The sequence below is a fragment of the Piliocolobus tephrosceles genome, chromosome 11 (assembly GCF_002776525.5).
Source record: "Piliocolobus tephrosceles isolate RC106 chromosome 11, ASM277652v3, whole genome shotgun sequence".
Lineage (NCBI taxonomy): Eukaryota > Metazoa > Chordata > Mammalia > Primates > Cercopithecidae > Piliocolobus > Piliocolobus tephrosceles.
Window position 1 is genome coordinate 43,749,861 of NC_045444.1, and position 13,501 is coordinate 43,763,361.

At 42.7% G+C, this 13,501-nt stretch overlaps 1 protein-coding gene across 1 annotated transcript in view; it reads left to right on the plus strand.

The window, feature by feature from the left end:
• The window catches only part of UPP2 (uridine phosphorylase 2), a 141,616-nt gene that overhangs the window by 23,705 nt on the left and 104,410 nt on the right, over positions 1-13,501 (plus strand). Inside the window, 1 exon segment of the mRNA XM_023217518.2 lies at positions 578-667. Coding sequence (XP_023073286.2) covers positions 578-667 — 90 coding nt within the window.

Below are 13,501 nucleotides of genomic sequence, written 5' to 3' on the forward strand. Positions count from 1 at the left end.
GCAGCCACCACTCTAGTTTCTGTTTCTGTGAATTTAACTACTTTAGATACCTCATATAAGTGGAATCATATAGTATTGATCTTTTTTGTGACTGGTTTATTTCACCTAACATAATATCCTCAAGGTTCAACCATGTTACCGCATGTGACATAATTTCCTTCCTTTTTCAGGCTGAATAAGACTCCACTGAGTATTATTATTTTTAGGCTGAATAATATACATGTGGTATGTATATACCACATTTTGTTTACCCATTCATCTGTTGTTAGATATCTAGATTGCTTCCATTTCCTAGCTATTGGGAATAGTGCTGCTGTGAACATGGATGTGCAAATATCTCTTTGAGACTTTGGTTATATACGGATGTGGTTTTGCTCTGTGTTCCCACCAAATCTCATCTTGAATTGTAATCTCTGCGTGTCAGGGGAGGGGCCTGGTGGGAGGTGATTGAATCATGGGGCAGACTTCGCTCTTGCTGTTCTTGTGACAGTGAGCTCTCACAAGACTAGATTGTTTGAAAATGTGTGGCACTTACCCCTTTGCTCTCCGTCTCTCTCTCCTGGTTCACCATGGTAAAATGTGCCTGCTTCCCCTTCGCCTTTCACCATGATTGTAAGTTTCTTGAGGCCTCCCAGCCATGCTCCCTGTACAGCCTGTGGAACTGTGAGTCCATTAAACCTCTTTTATTCATAAATTACCCAGTCTCAGGTAGTTCTTTATAGTGGCATGAAAAAGGACTAATACATATACCCAGAAGTGAAATTGCTGGGTCATATGGTAATTCTATTTTTAATTTTTTGGAGAACCACCACACTATTTTCCATGGCAGTAGCACCATTTTGCAATGCCACCAACAGGGCACAAAGGTTCCAATTTCTCCACATCCTCACTAACACTATTTTTTTTAACTAACAGATTTTTTTTAAAAATTACCTTTTTCCCTTGATGACAATTAAGAAAATATTTTTAAATTGTCTCTTTTCATTAAGACTCTCTTTTAGTGCCCTTTGTATTTATTGAATACTTTGTAGGCATCAAGTTGTCTCATAAAGGGCTCACCTTACGTAGAGGTTTATGGATGACTTATGTTAACAAAAAATATTCTTGTGAATTAGACGATTTTTTTTTTTTTTTGAGATGGATTTTTGCTCTTGTTGCCCAGGCTGGAGTGCAGTGGTGCGATCTCAGCTCACTGCAACCTCCGCCTCCTGGGTTCAAGCAATTCTCCTGCCTCGGCCTCCCAAGTGGCTGGGATTACAAGCACCCGCCACCATACCCAGCTAATTTTTGTATTTTTAGTAGAGACGGGGTTTCACAATGTTGACCAGGCTGGTCTTGAACTCCTGACCTCAAGTGATCTGTCTGCCTCGGCCTCTAAAGTGCTGTATTACAGGTGTCAACCACTGCACCCAGCCCTGGGTCTAGGTCTTGATCACCCTAGACCGTCCCTTCTTCCTCTGGAATTTGAACTTGAGGTTTGTTCAAGCAACTTTGATGATTGTTAATCCTTTTCTCTAATCCTGGAGAGATATGATGGAGGATTTCTCAATAATTAAGTGTTGAGATGGCCCGTTTCTGTCCCCACCCCACAAGCAGAATCAAGTGGTTAATGTTTCAGGCACAGGTCCAATCCTCTTCAATTTTTCCCTCTGAACAAAAAAGAAAGCCAATGAAGAATGGGTGACTAGATTTTGTAACTGCTCATTACGGGGCCATCTATTAGGCTTTTTAGTATGCAGTATCTTAATAAGCCAAGATATTATGGCAGAGGGTCCATAACTAATCTACTGTAATAAATAAAAAGAATGGCAGTAGTACTAGTATATTCTATGGATATATTATGCAGCTTGCACAGTGTGACATTTTAAATAAACTTTATTCTTGAGGTATTTAAAAAAACATAAAGGCAGTAATGAAATATAGTGAACAACATTAGTTGACACAGCAATTCCTGCCTCTTAAGACCCTGTTAAATAACCAGAGCTTAAATCTTCATCTTGAAATGTCCAGCTCTTCTATGATTTTAAGTGAGTTGTAAAACTTTTATGGAGTGTGTCCTAACTTTTTTAAAAAATATTCTCCACTTTTATAGCAAAGGTGACCCAGAAGTACCTTGTGAATAATAGAACAACATATTTAAGCCGTAAATCCACCTTTCTGGACAATACAGAAGTCGTCTTAGTACTTATATCTCTGCTGGAAGGAAGCAGGAGCAGGGATGCATCTTGAAATGACTATTTACCCCAAACTTACTGATTTTAACTCTAGAAATAACTAAGTTTTACCTCAAATGGGCACACTTAACATGTCTGCTACAAAACTGAAACAAGGATTCAAAAGTTAAAGCTAGCTATTATAGAAACATAAAGTCAAATCTTTGCACAGCTGAGTGTTGAAACTGGGAGAAGTTCATTCTCTCAATATCTGGTTTATGTAATTATTAGTTTTTGGACATACAACTCTGTAAGCTGATGTGGGCCTGTGAGATGAGTTCATTCCCAAATAGGGGGAACCAAATTTGACTCCAAATCTAGTTAAGATACTCAAGTGCTTTCTAATTATGGCCAAAATTTCACTGGGTTGCAATTCTTTGATTATATCAAACTCTTGTGCATTTTTCAATGAAGTACAAACAATTCATTTTCTATCATTCTTTGTTTCTTCTTTTTAAGCTTATATACTTTGAAAATAGTTGTATAGTTGTAGTCTATTAAATATATATGTCATATATAAATGCATACACCCTGAACACACACTTTGGTCTTTACCTTAACACTGTATGTGGAACCTCATTTGAATGTAACGATAATTAACGTTTTAAAAATGAGAAAACCACCGACGAAGGTATTTCTTCCCTTTCCCACTGAAGTCACATAGAATAACTAGATGATATCATAACCAATGAAAATCATTTCGTAAACAGCCTCTCGTAAGTGGTGTCATAGTAAGCATTATCCAAAGGACACTAGTTTTAGTGACTAAATAAAAGCTCCACTTCCTGTGAAATCCCGAGAAATAGCTACTTCCAAAAATATCTAGTAAGGGTGTACTTGTTTACAGAATTCAGAAGTCTTATTAAGATGGTTTGGATTATGCTAATATTCTCTGTTCCAATATTTATAGAGGGCAGTGAACCTGGCAGTGTGTCTTTTTTTCTTATTAGGAATTCACTGAATGCAAGTGAGCATTAGCTTCCTTTTTACCTGTACTCATTGTTCCTCCCCTCTCTTCTCTCTCTCCTCCTCCTTTTTCTCTCAGCTCCCAGCCTTCTTCTAAGGGAGGGGCCCAAGGGCAGGGTCGACCACGTGGGTGCAGAAGAGCAGGCTGCAAGGCTGGAAGGCAGGTGCATGACTGTTTCCCATGTGTCGGTGGGGGAAGGGGGCTGCGTAATCTCTCTAGTTGGACAGCAGGTGGGGAGAGAGGACAGCTACCTGTTACTTGAGGCCATGTTAGGTGAACAGGAAGAGTCCAAACTAGGTAAAATTTTGGTGGGACAGGAAAAGGACATCTTTTCCCTTTTGTCAATACACTCTTACATTCCTGTCTCCCAGAACACCTTCTCTTTCCCACTCTTCTCGGATCTTTGTATCTCCTTTTCCTAGGAGTTCTGTGAAATGGCTGTATATGCTTAACAGCCCCCAGATGTCGAAGGAGCCAAGAAACTAAAGGAGGTGGTAGACAAATCCACTTTGTATTGGGTAATTTATTGAGGGAACTTATAGACAGAAGCATGGTCTTGGGTGGCCCCAAGATAGGTAGATCTCCACATGTTACTCCGCAAACCCAAGGCTTATCCACCATAAGGAAAGGGTATGTGTGCTCTAGAAAGACAATTAAACCATCCGGAACAAGCAAGAATGCTGTATGTGTCATAGTCTATAATTTGTGTGAAAACATCAAGATTGCTTTGATCTAAAATCAGGAGCACATGTTCTTACACTAGGGACAGTAAATAAAGGAGGAATCAGGAGGCCTTCACAGAACTGGGGCTGATAAAAAGTCAAGATGGTGGATTAGCATCCAAGATGGAGTCACTTTTGTCTCCACAGAAGGTAAAAAAGAGGCAAGTTGGTGGGATATGAAAGGAGGCAGAAGAGAAAAGAGAGAACAAACCTGGAGAGATCCAGATCCACTGCTGAAGGAGGGAGCGGGGAGTAGTATAGGCGCAGAAGATCTTGTGGGTTGGGGTGGGGAAAATGTTCAGAAGCCTCACTCCCAGGGCCACTATGTTTAAGCACCACCCCAATGGTTCACCTTGCTTCCTCTTATGCCTTCCATCACAATCTGAAAATGGTCAAACCATCATATTGCTTTACAGAATTATTGAAAATTCTCTTTAATAATAGCCTGTATAGGTTATTTCTCAAGAATTTATATCCTCCAAAGTGGAAGGAAATACAATCCTTTAACACACACACATACACGAGAGAAAGAGAGAGAGAGAAAGAGAGAAAGAGAAATTCTATCTTGATTTCATATGGATAAAATATACTTTATTTTACAAATATCCTTGTAGCTTTCATTTTACATGTACATCAGTATAATTTTTTTTAAGACAAACAACTAGCCTGAAGGAGTTTTTTAGCATAATAGATCTGTATCTTGAAGGTGGTTACATAAATGTATATGTGGGTTAAAATTGTATACACCAAAAGAAAAAGTCGATTTTATTGTATTATAATTTGTAAAAATAAAACATTTTACTGCCACAAAAAGCCCATCTTCCATATAAAATCCAAAATCTCTGTCTTTGTGCCTAGCATAAAGGCTAAGGTGACTGTTGAGTAGTGACTAGATTTGCTTGAAAGGCGCAGACTTGCTCTGTTAAAATATCAATGCATTCAACGACGCTTATTTTGTTTGTTTGTTTGTTTTTTTTTTTTTTTTTTTAACACTTATTAAGCACTTGCTGTGGAAATCCCAAAAAGTCACTTCCCTTGAGGAGCGAGTGTTTTCGAAGTGTTTGAATGGACTAAAATGCAGGTCTGGGTCTGTGTTCTCCTTCTGACTTTGCTGCTCCTGTTGTTTGACTGTCCATGGTCCTCCTTTGCAAAGTGGGGTTAGTTCCCGCTCTTTCCTCAGAAGGTTTGGTATGAGGATCCCTCAGCTGAGGGCCCAGGGAGACAGCTCTGTCAGCTGCACTATGCAGGACAAGCGTGGACATGATGATCGGCTCCATTTCCCCTCAAGGACGGCAGGGTGGAGCTGGCATCTCCACTCCTTTGCCAAAAAGGAGAAATTGATCTTCTCCTAGTTCCCCAGGATGCTCCCAAGCACACTCCAAATAGCCCACTGCTCACACTCCCTGATATTTCAGGAAGAAGGACAGATGCAACATGGAATGACACCCAGAGAGCTAGAGAAACCTGCTGAAGCAGGGATGAAAATCCTCCAGGCACAGGGCTGAGGTTCACAGGGCATGCACCGGCATTGTTTGTGCACAGATGGCAACCATTCTGACTGGTTGGTGGCTGTGCTTCACTGGTGTTCAAGGATGTTCAGCGCAATCCCTGTGGACCAGAGGCCAGTGAGCTGGCATAAATAAGTGGAGCAGCTTAGTGTAAGAATTCCAAAGTCGTCAATTCATTTCTCTTTTTCCAATTTTTGATAGAGACATAATTACAGGAAAATATTTCTTGACTCCAGGAAAATTGTTAGTGCAATGGAAAATGAAAACAGATGCGTGGCCTCAGAGAAAGTAAAGAATGATGAGAACAGGGATCAAGGGGACAGCTGCTGCCTAGCCAGGCACTAGGATGGCCTCAGCCTTTATTGGGCCATGAACCCCTCTGGCAGTCTAGCAAAGCCCCTGGATCCCTTCTCAAGATGATGCTTTTAAATAAAGAAAATAAAATACATAGGATTACAGAGGAAACTGTATCAAAACACACGGGTCTCCTGGACCTAGGTTAAGAGCAATAGTCTCTGTGCAGGAATATGGGTCTTACACTTCTAAATATTTTGACCTTTCCAAGAGAAGTCAAGAACCCTAATTTTTAAAAAGAAATTTTCTGACTTTTAACTGTTAACATGAAGTCTTTTTAAACACCAAGCCAGTCTAAGTATGTATCTGGATTGGTTTTGGATGTTGGTCTGATGCTGAAACTTAATTTTAAGATTCCAGGAGAATCTTCGTAAACAAAGAAGCATGACAATCCCATATGGTGTCAACAGACTAGACTGGGGACAGTGTTATGGCCAAACCAGGAAAAGCCTAACACGTGGCTGTCTGTTCATCAGAAGAGAACAAAACACAGGAGAGAAGAAATTGTGTCCTATGTGCTTGGATTCGTGTTCTTAACAGAGCTAGTTGATATTTGCCTTCTTTTGTGATTTTAATTTTAATATCTCACCTATCACTGTGATTTCCCATGGAGATATTTAGATAGATTTATTATAAAGTTTGATATTGGAATTTAAGATTTGTAATTTGCTTTTATCACTTCTTTTCTACTAACTCTTAGAAAATGGCTTTTTCACCTTGGTGGGAGAGAGAGCTAGTATTATACTATCAGCATAGACAGGCTCTACGTGGGAAAACATAAAAGACAAAACAGAGGGAAGGTCCCTATTTTAAGAAAATTTTCTTAAATTATTTATCTCTATGAAAGATACTGAACATAACTGAAATTAGATGAGATCAGATCATCATCATTTCAAGTAATTAGAAAATATATAGCTCTCTCAAAAACAGCACAGAATCTATATACATTTCCTGACAAATGGATCCCCACATTCCAATAAATGGAAGTCATACCATAAAGTCAGTAGGTTTTTTTTTTTTTTTTTAAATTGAGTCAATGAAGTATTTAGTGAAGTATTAGGAAGTATTTCCTAGATGAGTGACTTCTACATTTTTTGACCACTGTGTGTAATAAAGAAGTATAGTTTGTACCATGACTATATAATAAAAGTTTCAGCCAGGTGCAGTGGCTCATGCCTGTAATCCCAGCACTTTGGGAGGCTGAGGCGGGTGAATCACGAGGTCAGGAGTTCAAGACCAGCTTGGCCAACATGGTGAAACCCCGCCTCTACTAAAACTACAACAAATCAGCTGGGCGTAGTGGTGGGTGCCTGTAATCCCAGCTACTGGGGAAACTGAGACAGGAGACTCACTTGAACCCAGGAAGCGGAGGTTGCACTGAGTCGAGATCATACCACTGCACTCCAGCCCAGGCAACAGAGTGAGACTTGTCTCAAAAAAAAAAAAAAAAAAGTTCCATGAAACTGTACTTGAATTTACTAAGAGACACGTTTTTAATTTATTCTATTATGTTATACTTCATTTAAAAATGTTGGTCTGAACCCACTAAATTGACACAACGCAATAGTTGATTTCACTGGCCTGTGCTTTGATGAGCAAATGCTTTGATAACCCACCATGCTGCTTCTACTGCAGGCGCAACCCTCCATTCCCAGCTTCTTCCCAAAATGCTCCAGAGTCAAGAGAGTCTGGACCAGGTTCTTCTTTCCTCATCCAGACTTGTGCAAAGAATAGGTATAGAGGTTCTGTACAATAGTCAGCTTGCATCTTCTTAATTCCTTATTTATCCACTCATTCTGTCATTCCTACTGTCATTCATTCAAGGAAACATTTATTGAATATTCAGTATGTGGCAGCCACAGATCTTCCATTTAGGGATACAGGCATAAAAGCAGATGATTATAATGTCACAGGTTAAGAACGGAGCTGAGTATGCATAGGGAATGGTGGATTCTCAGAGGAGTGGCACCTGGGGCAATGACTTTGAAAGGATAAGAAGTATGATGTGGGTGAAGTCTCCACCTAGACATTCTTACAGGTACCTCAGCACTCTACAAAATGAATGCTAGAGCAGGAAGTGGGTTCAGAGCCAGGAGGCCTGGTTGGGAGGTGGGGGTGGGTGTGGGAACGGCATGTATAAGGATGGGGTGTGTTAAAGTTTTTGGAGAATAGTGGGTGAGGAGGGGAGGGTGTGATGAGGTCACGGGGTTGCTGTCGGTTGTGGGGGCATTTGGAGGGCTGTCAGTCCAGTGCTGCTTTACCCCCAATATAGAGAGTTGACATTGCCAAAGTTTGTTGTTTGTTTACTGGCAGAGGATCTGATCTCTCATTGTGACACTCCATAAGAATGAATTGCTACAAACAGCAAAGGCTTAATGCTAAGCTTGGAATCTGGACTCCCAAGATCACTTCTCCTCAAGAGCCTCTTCTCCCTCTGAAAGCTCAAAATGAGATCACAGAATGTTAGAATTGGAAAGAAGCTAAGTGATGGTTATCCAACTGCTTCCATGTACAGCAATAACACCTGAAGCCAGTGACCTGTCCAAGTTCACATGTCTGGTCAGCAGGAAAGCCTGGCCTGGAAGCTGGTCTCTTGCCTTTCACATTGAGGTAGGACATGGAACTTTGGGGTGGGGTGGACACGGTGGAGTTGGGTGGGGGTGATGGAGTAGCCTGCAAAGGTGCCTCTCTTTCTCTCTTTAATTGCCTTTTGCTGCTTCCTGTGCAGTCCAGAGGGAGACACCCTACACAAGCAAGGCACTCTTCTGGTGGCCCATGGCTTCTTGTTAGAGGGTTTGACCGAAGTTGCCAGGTCACTGTAGTGGAGCCTCCCGTGTTCAAGCAGCCAACATTTGGGTTGGCAAGGGCTTTTGAGAACTCCTGCATTGATCTCTTGAGCGCTCTTCAGCTCTGGATCCCCTCCCTCCCAGGGCCAGAGGGAGATTGCCTAGGGTCAAAAGCATTTAATGTGTTAGGCCTCTAGTTTCTTTCCTTAGTTGACTAAAATGTAGAAGAACTTGAATGTGCATTAAAAATTCACCTGGGAAATTTGTTAAAAATGCAAATCCCAGGACTTAGACATTCCAATTCTTAGGTCTTGAGACCCAGCAACCTTCATTTTAAAGATCTTACCTAGGAATGCTGATATAGGGATCCCCTGGAGCGTATGTTTTAAAATATGGGACTTAGAGGAAGACAAAGACCTGGGCTTCCTGGGAGGTTATCTCTTCTCCTTAGTTTAAGGACCAAAAGGCTTCCTTCAGCTAACCCACTGAGGCCATTTAGAATAGCTTTCTTGCCCCCAAACTGCCAGGATATCACTACAAGTTGATCTGTAGAGGAGCAGGATTGGGATGTAAACTGCATGGGAAAAGATAATCTTAAGAGTCATTTACTTTAATTAGCAGTAGGGCCCCAACACCTGGGAAAAATCAGGTCTAAGTGGCAGTTTCAACAGTAGCCACAAGGTGGCCACCTTCGGCATCAATTTGAAGAGCGCAGAGCGTTACCATCAGGTTTAGCTTATTTTCAACATTAATTGTCATCAGTTTTTAACGTGAGCGTTAATTTTAAAAGGATGCAAGAAGAAATGGCTTCACAAGAGAGCCTTCAAACTCACATTTTAATCAAATATTGACATGCTCTAGATGGAGGAATTTAGTGAGGTTTCCACATCAGACCTCAGAAAAAAGATATTGAGAAAAAGCCATAGTGTTTGCAAAATGAAAAATGTCACTCAAAGGAAGTGTTTTTTAAAGCATTCTGAAAACTTGGCTTCCTGGAGAAGTAGCAGGTGCAATCTGGTCATAAAAAAATTAAAAAAAAGCATCATCTGGTAAATTTTCCTTTTTATTGGTGTATAATCAAGATCAGAAAATAGGGCCAGGTACAGTGGCTCATGCCTGTAATCCCAGCACTTTGGGAGGCCAAGGCAGGTGAATCACCTGAGGTCAGGAATTCAAGACCAGCCTGGACAACATAGTGAAACCCTGTCTCTACAAAAATATAAAAATTAGCCAGGCATGATGGCAGGGTGCAGCTACTTGGGAGGCTGAGGCAGGAGAATCGCTTGAACCCGGGAGGTGGAGGTTGCAGTAAGCCAAGATCGTGCCTTTGCACTCCAGCCTGGGTGACAGAGTGAGACTCCATCTCAAAAAAAAAAAAAAGGATCAGAAAATATAAAAAGGTAGGGGTGGAGGGGCGGGTGTGGGCATGGAAATGCTCTGGATAAATGCAATAACCTCAGGGCCATTGTGGACCAAAAATGACAGCAGAGCTATGGCTTGGCTGATGCAGACCTGAGCCTTTCTTCCCAGCAACTCTACGTGCTTTAGATGTTATCCTAACTGTCCTGGAGTGTGGAGGAGAGCAGGCATGCAGGGAGGAGCAGCTACAGTGGAGGGAAGCCAAATGGGCTAAAAGCAGGATACAGGAGGCCTTGAGGACTCACCACAGTGCAACTGCAAGCCAAGAAGCCTCGCCTCAAGCTTCTGGGAGGCCAAGCCACTGGCAAGGTCACTGCTGGCCTGTGACCTCAAGGACAGAGCAGCCAGTAGTTGGGGTTTATGGTGAGGCCAGAGTCACCATTCCACAGGGATAGGTTGGAAAATATAGCAATGGCATCAGACCAGCAGAGAATGCTGGGGACAAGGTTGCTGGTCACTTAGTGGGCTTTGGGCATATGTGTACACATCTGTGTAAAATTAGTACAGGGAGCAACTCCTGGCCAGAGCCTCACATGGAAGACATCCTCTGACTCATCTGAATTCAAGAACAATGTGCCTAGAGAGGTCAGCAGAAGGGGGTCTGGAGGGATAAACATCACATCCTTGTGTTCCAAGAGCACATGGGAAAAGTTGGCCTCACATCCTACCCTCTCATTTCAGCTTCATCTGGAAGAAACAGCCCTGGAAAGCAAGAGAACATAATTGAGGGAGGCAAAAGGCCACCAGGACGTAAGAGGTGGTGATGAAGTACAACAGCTTCCATAGCTGAGGCCTTCCTCTCCATCCTTCTTCATTGTATTTCCCGTTGTCCCTTTGTGAGGTTAGAAAATGGTGGGAAGGAAAAGCTCTTATTGATAAGAGACCTGAGGGGGCCTGGCTTCTTAGATATTTGGAGAGTATGGTTCTCTTTCTGCCTCTTCTCTTATCCTCCCAGAGCAGTATTGGGGGCTGAAAATTCCCAGGGCATTGCCCTTGGTGCTTAGGCTGCCTTCTTTCTAGAAATATACCTTCCACTCTCAAGGAGAAAGGACAGTGTGGGGCCCAAGTAAAGCCCTCAAGGTCCTGATTGTTCTGAGGGACAGCTGTCCTTTGGTTGTTCTCTGATCAGGCCAGCTCACTGCAGGCAAAATTGGATGACAGCATATACAGAGAGCAGGACTCATGTTCCCGATGTAAGAATGAGTGTCTCTCTAGGACCATATCCCATGGGAACCCTCTCTGTGCTGCTTGGTAGTTGGAGGAGATGCTTATATGGTTGAGGAGAGGGGATACTTCATAAGTCACCCCTTGGCAAGAATCTTTTTCCATGGCATTACCTGTGGCTCCAGGAGAGTGGCTTCCCAAAGTTGGCCATACAGAAAGAGTTCAAACCTGCTGACTGCCATGAGATGACCAGGTCATGTTTAATATAAAATATAACAGGCAAGCAGTCTGTATTAGTCCATTTTCATGCTACTGATAAAGACATACCCAAAACTGGGAAGAAAAAGAGGTTTAATTGGACTTACATTTCCACATGGCTGGGGAGACCTCAGAATCATGGCAGGAGGGGAAAGGCACTTCTTACATAGTGACAGCAAGAAGTGAGGAAGATGCAAAAGTGGAAACCCCTGATAAAACTATCAGATCTCGTGAGACTTATTCACTACTATGAGAACAATACGGGGGAAACCGCCCCCATGATTCAAATGATCTTGCACCGGGTCCCTCTCACAACACATAGGAATCATGGGAGTACAATTCAAGATGAGATTTGGGTGGGGACACAGCCAAACCATATCATTCTACCCCTGGCTCCTCCAAATCTCATGTCCTCACATTTCAAAACCAATCATGCCTTCCCAACAGTCCCCCAAAGTCTTAACCCATTTCAGCAATAACCCAAAAGTCCACAGTCCATAGTCTCATCTGAGACAAGGCAAGTCCCTTCCGCCCATAAGCCTGTAAAATCAAAAGCAAGTTAGTTACTTCCTAGATACAATGAGGGTACAGGTATTGGGTAAATACAGCCATTCCAAATGGAAGCAATTGGACAAAACAAAGAGGTTACAGGACCCATGCAAGTCCGAAATCCAGTGGGCAGTCAAATTTTAAAGCTCCAAAATGATCTCTTTTGACTCCACGTCTCACATCCAGGTCACGCTGATGCAAGAGGCAAGTTTCTATGATATTGGGCAGCTCCACCCCTATGACTTTGCAGGGTATAACCTCCCTCCCGACTGCTTTCATGGGCTGGCGTTGAGTGTCTGTGGCTTTTCCAGGCAAATGGTGCAAGTTGTTGGTGGATCTACCATTCTGGACTGGAGGATGGTGGCCCTCTTCTCATAGCTCCACCAGGCGGTGCCCCAGTAAGGGCTCTGTGTGGGAAATCTGACCCCACATTTCCCTTCTGCACTGCCTTAGCAGTGGTTCTCCATGAGTGCCCCACACCTGCAGCAAACTTCTGCCTGGGTATCCAGGCATTTCTATACATCTTCTGAAATCTAGGCGGAGGTTCCCACACGCCAATTCTTGACTTCTGTGTACTTACAGGCGCAACACCATGTAGAAGCTCCCAAGGTTTGGGGCTTGCACCCTCTAAAGTCATGGCCTGAGCTCTACATTGGCTTCTTTCAGCCACACACAGGTGGAGTGACTGGGATGCAGGGCACCAAGTCCCTAGGCTGCACACAGCACTGGGATCCTGGGCCAGGCCCATGAAACCATTTTCTCCTAGGCCTCTGGGCCTGTAGATGGGAGGGGCTGCTGTGAAGACCTCTGACATACCCTGGAGACATTTTCTCCATTTTCTTGGAGATGAACATTTGGCTCCTCTTACTTATGCAAATTTCTACAACCCGCTTGAATATCTCCTTAGAAAATGGGTTTTTCTTTTTCTATCACATTGTCAGGCTGCACATTTTCCAAACTTTTATGCTCTGCTTCCCTTATAAAACTGAATGCCTTGAACACTCAAGTCACCTCTTGAATGCTTTGCTGCTTAGAAATTTCTTCCACCAGAAACCCTAAATCATCTCTCTCAAGTTCAAAGTTCCACAAATCTCTAAGGCAGGGGCAAAATGCTGCCAATCTCTTTACTAAAATATAGCAAGAGTCACCTTTGCTCCAGTTCCCAACAAGCTCCTCATCACCATCTGAGATCATCTCAGCCTGGACCTTATTGTCTGTATCACGAATAGGCTTTTGGTCAAAGCCATTCAACAAGTCTCTAGGAAGTTCCAAACTTTCCCACATTTTCCTGTCTCCTTCTGAGCCCCCCAATCTGTTCCAACCTCTGCCTGATACCCAGTTCCAAAGTTGCTTCCACATTTTCAGGAATCTTTTCAGCAACACCCCATTTCTGGTACCAGTTTACTTAATTAGTCTGTTTTCATGCTGCTGATAAAGACATACCCGAAACTGGGAAGAAAAAGAGGTTTAATTGGACTTATAGTTCCACATGGCTGGAGAGGCCTCAGAATCATGACAGGAGGCAAAAGGCACTTCTTACATGGCAGCAGCTAGAGAAAAT